This window comes from Carassius auratus, chromosome 41 (genome assembly GCF_003368295.1).
Source record: "Carassius auratus strain Wakin chromosome 41, ASM336829v1, whole genome shotgun sequence".
In the NCBI taxonomy this organism is placed as follows: domain Eukaryota; kingdom Metazoa; phylum Chordata; class Actinopteri; order Cypriniformes; family Cyprinidae; genus Carassius; species Carassius auratus.
This window is the reverse complement of record NC_039283.1, coordinates 1,600,249-1,615,209: the sequence shown is the minus strand read 5'-3', so window position 1 is coordinate 1,615,209 and position 14,961 is coordinate 1,600,249. Positions and strand designations below refer to the sequence as shown.

Sequence of the window (14,961 nt, the reverse complement as noted above, 5' to 3'; positions counted from 1 at the left end):
TTATCTTTATTATTATTAATAAAATATGAATAACACCCCCCAACATTTTTTGGCCTCCCATTTTTTGTTTATAAAATATTAAACCTACAAACCTACCTAACAAAAACTTTGAAGCACAACACCACCAAATGGCAATTGAACAGACAAGTTATTTTCTATGAAAAATAAATTTATTTCAAAATAAACATCTTTGTTTCTGTTTTTTGTTGTTGTTGTTGTAACACATAACAGAGCCGTATGTCTGATGATAACTGACATACTGGTTACTGAGGTCAGTGTATACAACAGAGGTCAACCCAGGACACTGACCTGCAGGTAATGAGTAATATGTCAAATTAAGAGATACGTTTGTTCTTTATAACTTGCATAAAAATAGGAGAAAGAAAAATAATGCACATATAAAGTATATTTACAAAAAAATCATCTAGAAGTAAGAGCAAAAAGATTTTTAAAAAATTGCTCTTTTCAAATTAGAATTAAAGCATAACACTGAAATGGAAGCTGACACTGCCAAAATATTATTATTATATTGTTCTGCAATACAATAACAAGCCAAACAATTTCTAAATGTGGCATGTTTCAACAACCAAAACCATCCACATCATTCACCGTAAAAAAAAATAAATAATAATCTTTAGAAAATATATATTTTTTTAAATACAAAAAAGTAGAATTTGCTAGAGAGTTGAGAAACCTTATATAAAATAAAAATAATAACTACACAATAATGAACAGTGTAATAAAATTCGAGTTTCGAGTAATAAAGATCTTTATCCTCACTGTCCTTTTAAACAAGGCATTTTCATCACTTCAGGATATCAACTGAAAAACAAGAAAATTACCCATTATAAAAACTGCAAACTGACAGAATCGATTATAAAACACTGGTTTATTTAAATAAGAAAGTTCTGATAATACTAGGTAACTGCATGGGATTGGGTTAGGTTTAGGGGTAATAATAAGTACATAGTATGTATATGAGGAATAGGACTGTAAAATAAAGTGCTACCAAACACTGGTTTAGTATTTTGGAGGTACTTACACCTTTAACTGTCTCCCGGATGAATTCCTTTCTGCTGCTCAGATCAAAGTCAGGATACTTGTCATGAACCTACAATGAAGAGGAAGTTCATAAATAAGTATCTGGAAACTTTTCAGGATGTCAAACATTAGTGGAACATATCTATATCTATTGTAAACTATTGTGAACTACACCTGTGCTAGGACTCCTGCATGGACTTAAGAGGAACTGATTTCATCCATTAAAAATCACTGGACTTCAGTTGGTTACATACAATTGCAAAATGGATCAGAAAAGTGAATATGCACCTAAGGTGAAACACCTCATTAGTTTGAAGACACCATTCAAATTTGATATTTTGTTAATGCATTAACATTCACACATTTAAAGTATCGAAAAAGCCACTGTAACCGCTCAAAAATCCATTTTGTCCCGATAAATGCTTTGAAATAACATACTTTTCGGGTAATCTGGTTCATCGTAACTTCCTCCAAGTTGGCATCTTTCAAGAGATCCTTGATTGTCTCCTTTAACTGTTCTTGAGTTGGTGGGTATTTTTTAACCATCTTGATCAATGGCTGATCATCATCAGAGCTTTCACTTTCATCTGGAAGAAAAATACCGCATTTCAAACTCAGACAAAAAAAAAAGATTAAATAAAAAATACAATTCTTAGATTTTAACTTCTAGTCTTGCATCTTGAAGCATTTGCTGCATTATTACCCTTGCTCTTGCTTGCTTTCTTTTTCCCTCGGTTGCTGCTGCTGTCAGCTTTCTTGGTTTTTGGGACAGGCTTTGCTGGAGCTTTCCTCTTTGTTGCAGGTTTCTTTTTTGTCTAGGAAATTTGTGAATTAAATGGTGAGTTAAACGTAGTGTGTACGGTCACAACAGCAGTTAAGAAAATCAGAGGGAAAAACTGAACACATTTCTGGGGCATCTGCAGATCTATAAATCAAAAGTGCAACAAAAGTTGTACTTGTTCTTATTATTGTGTCATAAATTAAATTTAGCTATTTCTTTCAGAGGCAGTTTAAAGTTTTCATTGTCCAGTTAAGCTGTAAATTAACTAATTGTTCATCATTTTTAATGCCTGACTTAATCAGCAGACCAAAACAACAAGCTCAAATAAGCTTGAATTTATTTGAATTATGTGAAAAATTTGTCTAACCTTTTTTGCATTCTTATTTTCATGAACGTCTTGGTCACTTTCATCTGATGCAGTCTGTTCGGACTTTTCTGATTTCTTTGTAGACTTTGTGGTTGAAGATTTCTTCTGAGGAGGAGATTTCTGTTGATTTGGCGACACGATACAAGCAATTTACGAATAGTAATATATTGCCTGAAATGTAAAAAAAAAAAGAAGAAGAAGAAAAAAAAAGGAATATTGGGAGCATTTAGGGGAAAAAAAAACCTTTTCACTCACTTCTTCCTCCTTGGAATCATCTTCCTCTTTATCAGAAAATGTACCTTCACTGTCTTTGCAGTGCCGTCTAAGAGCCCAAAGATCAAAGGCATCCAGTCTTTTTTTCCGGCCTTGACCTTTACGCACAGAGATTGTTCCAGATTCTCTGAATCTTAAAATTATATTATGCACTGTAGATGATGATAACTTCAAACTCTTTGCAATTTTTCTCCGAGAAGTTCCTTTCTGAAATTGCTCCACTATTTTTTGCCGCAGCATTGGGGGAATTGGTGATCCTCTGCCCATCTTGGCTCCTGACAGAAGGTTGATAAACCAACAACAATGCCTTCGTCTTCTTCTACTTGGTTTTTAACGGCGGCTGGAATCCAGCGTAATTAGGTGCATTACCGCCACCCTCTGCTCCGGAGTGTGCGCGCGCTTCGGGGGTACGAGCTCAGAAAAAGTGCATCATGTGAGAACAGAACGCCAATGAAAAGTTTACCTGACAGAGCTTTAAAACAGCAGTGGCATGTCCACAAGGGAGAATAAGCTTTGACACTCCAGTTGCCACCACCATAAAGCAGCGTATGGGATTTTGACTGAAACATAATGATTGGAAACAGAACATTTATAGCAAAAATATATTTGTGTTTGGAAGTAATCCAAGGCGCTGCACAGACAGAAAGGACTAATTTACTCATAATCGAGCTCTCACAAATGCTTTCAAATAAATGTAATTTTAGATGGTCTCGAGCCCCTGACTTTGAGGTCCAACGCTAAATTGCCCTCGCGGTGCGGTCTGCCCTCTGTCCTCGATTTCTGCCGAGGGTAAGATGTTAATATTTTTGGTTGTGGACGATAAAAATGTATCCACGATCTGCTTTCGAAGAAATATCGTTGCATTGAATGAATATACAGCGAACAGTTAACTCAGCGGGACACTACAATTTTTTTTTTTTTATCTGCTTTAATTCAGACGTGCGGTTTTTCTGAGCACAATCAAAGCGCGGATCGAAAACGAAAAAGCCCTTCAAACTGTGCCTGATTAGTAAGTTATGTTTTGTGCTAATAGTGTCAAAACACACAAGGTTTATGTATAGACTCAGTTAGATATGTCTTAAATGAAAGTAAACAACTGAAATAATCAAATGTCTGTATATTAGATGTGTGCGGCTACTTCTTGGGTACAGTATTGAGAATGAGAAGTTGTCGTCATAGCACAAAGCCCCTCCATCGATATCACAGTCTCCGCCACGTTGGAAGGATACCGACGGCGAAACAGGATCGTTTACATGTTGTTAAGAGGAGGTTCTCGCAATTCTGCACTGTTTTACCATGCCTGGAAGTTACTGCTGCGTTAAAAACTACTGCAGTACCTCACACGATACATATGGAAAACATAGGAACAATGGAATACAGTTTTTTTTTAGGTTACACCAAGCGCAAAACAGCGGGATTTGGAGAAGCTCTCAAGCATACAAAATATCGACCCATACGAGCTCCCTGCAGCAGCACAGAGACCTGGACCATTTACCTCCATGCACACATATGGACATTGGGAATTATATATATTTTTGGTTTAAGTTACTACACAATGCAGGAGTTTAAAAGTAACAAGTCTTTGAAAAGTTACGAGGCTTTCTGCTGTGGCTGGGTCCATCTACAGCAGGTGATGAAAACAGTGTTGTACTGGCCAAAGTAAGTGTATTCACATGCGTTTTAGCGTATTGTAATTACATTGCATTTAGAATGCACTTCTTGACCAAAATGGCAAAGTAATTAACTGCGAATGAACACTAGATTGTAACGAGATGTTCAATGTATACGAACGTTTCCAACATATTTTGATGTAGGCTAAAGCTGTGTATGTTTAGTTATAATTTGATTTTAACCCAATGACACATACTGTACCAGGTTTTTTTTGTTGGGGGCTGCAAAGTGGACAAACCAGTTCTGGGTTAGCTAGGGTAGTTAAATGTGTGATTGCGAGATGTAAATGTCCGGGTTAGATTAAGCCAGTAACAGCGTGAATGCAAAGTGACTTACATCGTAAACAATATAATTCCCAATGTCCATATGTGTGCACTGAGGTAAATTGTTTAGGTCTCTGTGCCGCTGCAGGGAGCTGCCTGAGAGCTTCTCCAAACACCGCTGTTTTGCGCTTGGTGTGAGCTTGTTACTGTAAGGTCCCCTTTCTTTCGCCTTATGTTTTTGCATTGCTTTACTTTCTTCCTTTTTTTTCGCGTATTCGTAGATCCGTCTCGATCTTTTCCGTCGACAAAATAAATGCGCAAAAATGAAAGCGCTCTGAAATGTTTAGTCGCGCCTCTGTGAAGTTCTGAAGGCATTGCCCCTGGCAACAGATAGCGTATCCTTCCATCAGGGCCGACCGGCTCAGACCCCTCCCATATCAACCCAAATCGGCACGTGACTCCTCAATCTCTATAGGCTACAGAATATGCTGTCGACTGTAATTAAAGGGATAGTTCACCCTAAAATGTAATTTATGTCATTGTTTATTCACTCACATGTTGTCTCAAACCTACAATATATATATATTTTTTTGTCTTGTGCTGCACACAAAAGAAGATATTTTGAAGAAGCTGATAACCAAACAGTTGCTGGTCCACATTAACTTTGATAGTAGGGGAAAAATACTTTGAAGTCACTGTGAATCAGCAACTGTTTGGTTTTCCACCTTCTTCAAAATAGTGTTTATGTTTAGCAGAAGAAGGAAACTCATTCAGATTTTTTTTCTTCACCATTTAAATTTTTGGCTGAATTATTCCTTTAATGTTAATAAAACACCAAACACACAGAGAAAAATCACTCAATAGTCTTGACTGAAAAACTTTAATTCAGTTGCTTTAATAGGAATCATTGTATATCAGGCTTTATTTTTATATTTGTTCATTCAATTTTATTAATGCTCCTGCTAAATACACCTCTTGTACCTGAAAATAAAACACATTATTTGTATAATATCTGTATTTGTAATGTGTATCTTTGTTCTCATTTTTTAATAACAAAGATAAAATAAAGACAAATATATAATAATAAAGATTATTAATAAATAAAGATTTATATCTTTACCCATGCACTTCGGCCTAAATATCTGCCACACTTTTTCATATTTAAAAGGCTTTATACAAGGGAAATTAATTTGTCTGTGATGCTCAAACAGCTTGCAGAATAGAAAAACCAACATGACAAAGAATCAGGATAAAGATTTGTTAGATTTTTATTAGGCTTATATCACCCACCCCTAGCTGAGGGAGAACAAACCCAGACTCCAAACCCCCGTAAAAATAATAATAATATTTGCCTATGACAAGCACCACTAATAATAATAAAACAAATAATAATAAGTTATGTTGCCTCTGTTAATTATATCATAATTTCAGTTCTTATAGTTTCACAAAAATAGCTTTTATTTCAATAGGTCTCCTGACCCCCTTTAGCCTAATATGTTTCCTTTTATCTAGGCCTACATGTTTTCTTTACATCTATTCATTCATTCGGCAGACACTTTTATCCAAAGCCACTCACAACCAGAGAATAACATTAAAATATTGTTCTCTTACTGTTCAAAAGAACATATCATTTTTTTTTTACCTGGGGCCACATTCACAAAGAAACTTATTCTAACTTTTTGAGAAACTCCTAAAAATAATGGGCGTCATTCATAACTTTAGACTCCTAATGTGTTTTACTTAGAGTAATTCATTAAGCATTTTAGCCCTAACAGTAGCACCTATGTCTGGAACAGCTTAGAAGAAATAAATTTGTCTATACAAACGTGACTTCAGATTCATTTAAAAAGTCTCTCGTCCTACTCGTGTAGCATGTCTTCTCACACAAAGACCTGTCACTCATCATGAGGCAATCACTGTGATCTGTTATATATGTGAATCTGTCAATAATAATAATATCATCATCATATCATTAATGTTGACCTGGTTTAACTAACTTTTACGTGATAACCCTATAATAGGGGCCCTGTGCCTATCTCTGGGTTCCTGGCTTAGAAAAGATATGCATTAAAACCATAGACTGTAAAAAAAATATGGACGTAGTGTCCGTGACGTCACCCATAGACTCCTCAACAGCGGTTTTGAAGCCTAAAGTGTGCAGAGCGGGCCGTCGCCATCTTGGCAGCGCGTCACTGCGCGACTCTCCCGGATAATCGAAAATGGGCAAAAAGGCGGGAGCTGATTGCTGAAGCCACGCCCACCTAGCGCGACGGCATTGTCAGCAGCGGCAATCCACCTGTGACTCAAGTGGCCACGCCCTTAATTATGCAGAACTTTAAGGCTCAATATAATTTAAACTGATGAGTTATAAAAAAATTCACCCCCCTCACAGTTGTCATGAAAGGCAAAATTAGCAATATAGACCAAAATCATTTTTTGAATCAGGCTGTAAACATGTTTTTTTCTGCTGTAAAGTTGGGCATTTTAACATGGGGAGTCTATGGGACTGACTCTCTTCTGCAGCCAGCCTCAAGCGGCCAGACGATGAATTGCAGTTTTAGTCACTTCCTTATTGGCCTCACGAGAGAGAGCGCGAGGTTGCCAGATAGTTTATAGCTTAATTTTGCACCCATTTTTTTCAAGTGTTTATGTTGCCCCCCCAAACAAGCCAAATGCCCCCCCCCCCAAACATGACATCCTGGTAACCCCATCTGATACTACTTCTTTCTTCCTCACATTTCTTACATTCAAGAATTGCATGAGTTACTGTTTCTTCTACTTTGCATTCTTCACATAGTCCAATATCCTGAGTGTACTATTTAGATTGGAATGTCTAAACTTATGCTAACTTATCTACGTCCTCATTTCCCTTTATACCTACGTGTGATGGAACCCGAATAAAACTGATTAAAATATCATTCTGAACCAATCTTGAACTCATGAATATTCATGTTGCTCCGCCCACTGAAATCTATGGTGACGTCATGTGAAACCTATGAATAGGTTTTATGCATAGACATGTCCGCGTGGTCACGTGATAGCCCGCCCTCTCTTTTCAAACGCCATGTTTACTGCGCACCTCCGTCGCGACCAATTGGCAGCAACACTAACGTACAGTGAGTATATGTATTAAAGTATGAGTCCACGAGGTTTACTGAGGTTTTACAGTCTGTAACATTTTCTCTCAATTTTATGTTCACGTACACGAAGGCAGGACTTCCACGATTTGCTGCAAAAGGAAATGTAATTCTGTTTTTGTGATCAAGTAGGCGGGATGAATATGCTATTCTGCTGCGCTATCAGTCTAAAAGCTTTAAGTCGCCAGGTTATGTATGAGTAAACGTTTATTTTTTCTCACGTTTGATTGTGTAATTTACGTTTTCCGCTGTTTTCACATAGTTTACCTCACATTGGTGGTAGTTTCCTAGTCTGTTAGCACGCAGAAGGTTTGTATCTGGGGTTTATACAACAGAGACACAAACGCGCCAAATTCGTTATGCAGCACGAGCGCACTATTGATAATGTGATTAAAGGCGACGAATGGAGCTGTTGTTTATGTGAATTATACTAGTAATAACACGTCTAATAACAGTATTCTGTTGAATTCACGATTATAGCACAGCGACTTGTCTTTTTATCCATTTATTTAGGGTGCAACTGAGATCATGAGTGAAAAAATGGAAGCTGTTGACATAGAAGATGTTCCTTTGGACGAAAATTCAATAAAAGAAAAGGAGAAGAAAAAGAAGAAGAGGAGTCCATCTGATGATACAGAGCAGGATGAATCAGAAAGCCCTAAACCTAAAAGCAGGTCTAAACCCAAATTGTGTAAGTTAATTCACATCAGCATTTGATGCCAAAGCATTTATTTCAAGAATTGTTATTTTTGTTAATAATATTATTACAGTTACTTACAGACTACAGTATCATTACTTTGTTTTTTTACTTTGAGTTTTTATGAAAAAATAAATAATTCAGCTCATATATTAAATCATACCTGATTCCATGTCTTTTAGTAATTAGGTTTTTTAGATTAGATTCAACTTTATTGTCATTATGCAGAGTACAAGTACAGAGCTAATGAAATGCATTTAGCATCTAACCAGAAGTGCAAGAATATAGTGTTTTATATACATATAAGTGCAGAGTAAGTGAAGCTATGATTTACAGAATGTACAGTGGAGTTGCTATATACAGTATTGAGTATATACAGAATATAAATAGGAATGCAGTGTAGGGATCGTATGTACATTATGAACAGAGCAGTAATGTCCTTTTAATCATCTTTGCAGTCGAGCCCGAAATTCTTGAAGGAAAACGGGAGAAAAAAATCATCCAGAGACTTGATTTGATGAGTAAACCGAAGGAAAAGCCAAAGATTGAGAGCACAGGAAGTGGCGCCAAACTGGGAGACATTGCACGGATTAATCACTCCATCGGAAAGCTTAAAGCGCCTCTGCTCAAACCTCTACATAAAATTGTATATGATCGCCCTGGAGCTGTAAGGTTTAGTTTTAGAACTCATTTAACACATAAATGGCCAAAAGCATATGTTACTACAGATTGTTGTTAGATTTCAGTTTGTAACTGAATAATGCTGCTTGATGTTCTTACAGGCGTCAACACTGCGTAAAAATCTTCGGCCTGTTTAATGGATTTCCTTTTGGGGAGGACAGTGACCTTTACAGCAAAAAAATGGAGAAGGTGAAAAGGTAGTCCATTTAACTGGTTTGACTCTGTTATTCTTAATATATTTACACGTCAGTGGTGTATAAAGAGATGAAGGCACAGATTATGTGTGCTCTGATAGGTATTATTGACAGTGACATTGTCAGACCAGTTTTTGTCCTGTGGTTTATTCCATGTCAACTCCACAAGAGGTCCCCGGATAATTATTCATAAAGTCAAATATTTTTCTAGTTGTCATTAGTTTAAAGTGGGTGTGGTAATTAGTTTTTTTTTTCTGTCTGGCAGGCTTCACAAGGAACAACTCAGAATCATTTGTCAGACTCTTGATCTGGAGAGGTCTGGAACGCAAATTATTCTTTCAGAGAGGATCATGAAATTTCTTACATGTCCAACCAACTCAGGAAAGGTGAGGTTTGTTTTTGTTTGTTTTTTGGGTCTGAACAATAACAATGCAACTTTTTATATCAGTTCATATCATGTGATACTAGGTATTTTGGAGATTAGTTTGTCTTTTGCTGTTTTCCAATGGCTTTTTGTGTATTAACTGTCTGCAGCCTGTCCTAAAGAAGAAAAAGAAGATGACCAAAGATGCCAAAAGAGAAAAGTCTTCATCCAAAAGTAAAAAGACCCAGAAAAATGTAGAAAGCGGGAAGTCCAAACCCATTGTCACTGATTCAAGTAGTGATGATGATGACGAAGATGATGAAGAGGGCAAAGAGAACAGTAAGGACACTTTGAAGTCTGCAACAGCAAATCAAGAACATAAAGACAGTGAAGATAAATTTTCTGATAAAGAGGAAGATGATGATGATGATGATGATGATGCTCCTGAAGAGGAGAGCAAGGAGGAAGAAGTGAGTGAAAAGTTTTTTTTTTTTTCTAAATGCTCCAGATTTTTTTGTTTTACAGTTCAGGCAATATATTACTATTCGTAAATTTCTTGTATTGTGTCCGCAAATCAACAGAAATCTCCTCCTCAGAAGAAATCTTCAACCACAAAGTCTACAAAGAAATCAGAAAAGTCAGAACAGACTGCATCAGATGAAAGTGACCAAGACGTTCATGAAAATAAGAATGCAAAAAAGGTTAGACAAAAACACTTACTAGTATTATTTGTGAATTCAGAATTTTTTTCACATAATTCAAATGAATTTAAGCTTATTTGAGCGTGTTGTCTTGGCCTGTTGATTAAGTCAGTCATTAAAAATGGCTGATAAACAATTAGTTAATTTACAGCTTAATTGGGCAATGAAAAATGAGTTTTAAACTGCCATTGAAAGAAATAGCTAAATTTCATTTATGGCACAATAATAATAACAAGTACAACTTTTGTTGCACTTTTGATTTATAGATCTGCAGATGCCCCAGAAATGTGTTCAGTTTTTCCCTCTGATTTTCTTAACTGCTGTTGTGACCGTACACACTACGTTTAACTCACCATTTAATTCACAAATTTCCTAGACAAAAAAGAAACCTGCAACAAAGAGGAAAGCTCCAGCAAAGCCTGTCCCAAAAACCAAGAAAGCTGACAGCAGCAGCAACCGAGGGAAAAAGAAAGCAAGCAAGAGCAAGGGTAATAATGCAGCAAATGCTTCAAGATGCAAGACTAGAAGTTAAAATCTAAGAATTTTATTTTTTATGCTGTATTATTCTTCCAGATGAAAGTGAAAGCTCTGATGATGATCAGCCATTGATCAAGATGGTTAAAAAACCACCTACTGAAGAACAGTTAAAGGAGGCAATCAAGGATCTCTTGAAAGATGCCAACTTGGAGGAAGTTACGATGAAGCAGATTACCCGAAAAGTATGTTATTTCAAAGCATTTATCGGGACAAAATGGATTTTTGAGCGGTTACAGTGGCTTTTTTTCGATACCTTAAATGTGTGAATATCAAACTTGAATGGTGTCTTCAAACTAATGAGGTGTTTCACCTTAGGTGCATATTCACTTTTCTGATCCATTTTGCAATTGTATGTAACCAACTGAAGTCCAGTGATTTTTAATTAATGAAATCAGTTCCTTTAAGTTCATGCAGGAGTCCTAGCACAGGTGTAGTTCATTACAATAGCTATAGATATGTTCCACTAATGTTTGACATCCTGAAACGTTTTCAGATACTTATTTATGAACTTCCTTTGTTTTGCTTCATTGTAGGTTTATGACAAGTATCCTCACTTTGATCTGAGCAGCAGAAAGGAATTCATCCGGGAGACAGTTAAAGGTGTAAGTACCTCCAAAATACTAAACCATTGTTTTATAATCGATATTGTCAGTTTGCAGCTTTTGTAATGGATAATTTTCTTGTTTTTCAGTTGATATCCTGAAGTGAAGAAAATGCCTTATTTAAAAGGACAGTGAGGATGAAGATTTTTATAACACTGTTCATTATTGTGTAGTTCTTATTTTTATTTTATATAAGGTTTCTCAACTATTTAGCAAATTCTGCTTTTTTGTATTTTAAAAAAAGTATTTTCTAAAGTTAAATTGTTTTTTAATTTGACAGTGAATGATTTGGATTGGTTGTTGAAAAATGCCACATTTAGAAATTAATTGTTTGGTTTGTTATTGTATTTCATCATAATATAATAATAATATTTTGGCAGTGTCAGCTTCCATTTCAGTGTTGTGCTTAAAGAAATTTGGGATATTAATTCTAATTTGAAAAGAGCAAAAAAACATTGTTTTTTTTATCTTTGTTTTGCTCTCATTTCTAGATAATTTTTTGTAAATATACTTTATATGTGCATTTTTCTTTCTTCTGTTTTAATCCAAGTCATAAGGAACAATTGTATCTCTTAATTTGAGATGTTACTCATACCTGCAGGTCAGTGTAAGATCAGGTTCTCTGATAAGTCCTGGGTTGACTTCTGTTGTTTACACTGACCTCAGTAACCAATATATCAGTTATCATCAGACATATGGCTCTGTTATAATGTGTCACAAAAACAAAACAGAAACAAAGAGGTGTGTTTATTTTGAAATAAATTGATTTTTCATAGAAAATAACCTGTCTGTTTATTAAGACTAAGGTTCAATTGCCACTCCATGGTGTTGTGCTTCAAAGTTTTCGTTCCAATTTAAACTGTTTTAATGTGTTGATCTGTGGAGCAGTTGTAAACCTTTTTGAATAGAAACCCCTCATTTGTCAAACATGCAAAGCTTATTTTCCCCAAATTCCAATATTTTTGCTAAAATTACATCAAAATTGCTGGTTTTAAACTTTTTTCTTTCATAAACAAAAAATGGGAAACCAGAAAATATTGGGGGTTGGGGTGTGTTATTCATAAGGTGTTTGCACACATTAGGTGTTTGCTAAGGCCCCCTAGTGGATCTCGCCCTCCTAGCTTTAATACAGGCATTTTCCAAACAGATATCTGTTGGCAACAGATAGATTTGAAGTTTCTACCTTTATTGAACTATTCTATGAAAAAAGAAGAAAAAAGAAGAACTCGTTCCCTGACCGGGAATCGAACCCGGGCCGCGGCGGTGAGAGCGCCGAATCCTAACCACTAGACCACCAGGGACTATTGCAGTTGGGTGCAAGAAATGTCATATTAGAAGTTATATAAAGCGTACGATCCTCTCTTTAAAATAAATTAAATTTAGACAATCAACCAACGGCTTACACCTCAGTGCTTCTAAAGGACTTCTGTGTTTAAAATCACCTGCCAACAAATAATGACAACTGAAAATTGTCCATACATTATAATACATAGAGTTCATATAATGCAAACAAATTACTATCATTTAACAAACTAGGAGAAATTTAAGAAGAAATTATTGTCTTCACGCCACACTGTTTACTTCGTTTAGGGCTTTAACATTTCCTGATTGCAGGCGGGAGGAGAAACATGGCAGAAACATCGACAGGATTCCTTGATGAATAGAAAGTTCAGAAAAACAGAATTTATTTGAAATATAAATCTTTTTTATATCATAAATGTCTACTGTCTTTTTTATAAAATTTAATGAAAAATCAGTCAATCATAAACTACAAAATCGGTGTAATGGCAATATTTCCAACATCTGAAATGTAAGCATTTCCAAATTTTTTAGCTTTCCCCGAAGCTCTGGTGGTGACTTCATGTGTCTGTGCAAGTTGTGAAAAATTCTGAAAATTAATCTTGAAATAATTGGATTGTTGGATTTCAAATCTGTATGGGCTGAGGCATCAAAAATAACTAAGTAACAAGCTGTTTTATGGATGGTAAATGTAATATTACTAAAATCATATCAGTAATTAGTCGCAATACTAGTCAGCTACTGCAAAAATGAATATTATTACTGCAACTATTAGTAACTAGCTAGGCTACTGTCCAACACTGGTAATATGTAAAGTAATAGTATTACTTTTCAAAGGAGTAACTAATGTGTTTGGAGTAACAAGCCCAAAACTTGTTTCGAATTAGTAAGTCTTTCTTTCTACTGTGGAGATGGGATTTCTGAATTACAACCTCTCTGTTGTCAACATTCACTTTTGTTGTATGAAAAAAAGGTTAAAGTGAATACTGGATGTTGCCTGTCAATAACTTCTCCAAGGAACAACAGTATTCAAGTATGGAACAAGATGGTTGGTAAATTGTCCCTTTGGGTGTGTGGTATCAAAAATATAGGTCTAATGTGAATAAAAAGTAGCCTATATACTTAATTCATTCACATGGTCAACTTAGTTTCCCGTCGGAATTCATTTATATGCATTACAATAGCCTATAGGCTATGTTTTCATAACAATTGTATATTTTCAAAATGTAACAAAATTCTCCTTGTGAAGTGTTTTGCTGAAAGTGTGCTCGTGCTATCGTTCTTTGTTAAAATGATATCCAAATTTTACTTTAGTGTATTTTATTCCATGTCTAGATGCAATTTGATAATTTGTTTGTCTGTTCTAAAGTAATGCCATTAGATGTGGCATTCATTTACTTAATTGTGCAAATATTTTTAAGGCCACTATATAATTTAGGCCTATATTTAATTTAGAACATCAAAAAATAAATTATAGGCAATGCCCCGAAATTTTAATTAAAGTATGTTTTATAAAAGATATGTATTTAATTTAATTAGGTTCTCTCAGCTGAGTATTTATATAGTTACAATTATTTCCAGTAATTTTACCAACACAACAGCAGGGGGCAACATGCTACTTTAGAAATAGTGAAATACATGCAACTTTAGAAATAGGCTCAGAAATAGTGAAATAGCATTTCCAAAATTATTCACTATATCAGGTGCACATTATACATCTTTTGATATTTTTCACTCACACTGCAAGTTAAATTCATCAGTTATTTTACATTTCAATTCAATTTTGTGTAGAAAATGTTGTAACTTTAGAAAGTTGGACCAAATAACGAATAAAGAAAAACCTGTCATAGATCAAAGTTAATAATTTCTGTGTACCGAAAATGTGTGCTCATTCAGCAATAGTGAAATAATGATGGTATGCTATTCTGAAAACAGATCTCCTTCCACACATTTGTGATCCACCTGCTGATTCAATAATTACTCATTCATTCATGAATACATCACCAGTTATACAATTAGGTAGTTATACAATATGCAGACCTGCAGTGAGATCAGAAATGTTCTAATCAATGTGATTAGACTACATTTTCTTCCATAGGCTATTGCTGTTGTTATATTCATATCATATTAATCGGTATATCATATAATACTAAAAACTAGTAAAATAAACATCTGAGGTGTTAAAGTGTTTTGTCGTGATTCTACATTTCAGGTTTCCTAAAAGCAGGGACCGACAAACCTTTATCCTCTCACAAAATCCTGTTTCTCGGGTTTTATGCTATAAAATCAGAGTTTGTAAATCCACACGCAGCTGCATGTCCACCCTTTTCGTACCACCAAACCATGGACTTTG

General features: G+C 35.3%; 2 protein-coding genes, 1 non-coding gene and 1 pseudogene across 4 annotated transcripts in view; 1 reads left to right on the top strand and 3 right to left on the bottom strand.

Moving 5' to 3' along the window:
* The window catches only part of LOC113059477 (collagen alpha-6(VI) chain-like), a 1,020,620-nt gene that overhangs the window by 915,217 nt on the left and 90,442 nt on the right, over positions 1–14,961 (bottom strand).
* LOC113059561 (protein DEK-like) lies at positions 437–2,744 on the bottom strand. 2 transcript variants are annotated; one of them, XM_026228124.1, is made up of 6 exons: positions 2,445–2,744; positions 2,190–2,294; positions 1,745–1,856; positions 1,480–1,628; positions 1,043–1,111; positions 437–822 (listed from the first exon to the last, which is right to left on the bottom strand). In XM_026228124.1, the coding sequence occupies exons 1-6, from the start codon at positions 2,727–2,729 to the stop codon at positions 811–813; spliced, it is 732 nt and encodes a 243-aa protein (XP_026083909.1). In that variant the 5' UTR covers positions 2,730–2,744; the 3' UTR covers positions 437–810. The 2 variants fall into 2 exon arrangements, with proteins under 2 accessions (XP_026083909.1, XP_026083908.1); XM_026228123.1 differs by having other exon boundaries at positions 441–822; positions 2,190–2,309.
* LOC113059540 (protein DEK-like) lies at positions 7,503–12,061 on the top strand (annotated as a pseudogene).
* Positions 12,539–12,610, bottom strand: trnae-cuc (transfer RNA glutamic acid (anticodon CUC)). The gene has a single exon. It is a non-coding gene; the product is annotated as a tRNA-Glu (tRNA).

Excerpts from the sequence above, each read along its gene's own strand:
- LOC113059561 (XM_026228123.1), bottom strand. The coding sequence starts at position 2,729 with ATGGGCAGAGGATCACCAATTCCCCCAATGCTGCGGCAAAAAATAGTG. Across the intron at positions 1,857-2,189 it reads AAAATAAGAATGCAAAAAAG|ACAAAAAAGAAACCTGCAAC; the intron begins GTTAGACAAATT and ends CAAATTTCCTAG. Across the intron at positions 1,629-1,744 it reads GAAAGCAAGCAAGAGCAAGG|ATGAAAGTGAAAGCTCTGAT; the intron begins GTAATAATGCAG and ends TTTTTCTTCCAG.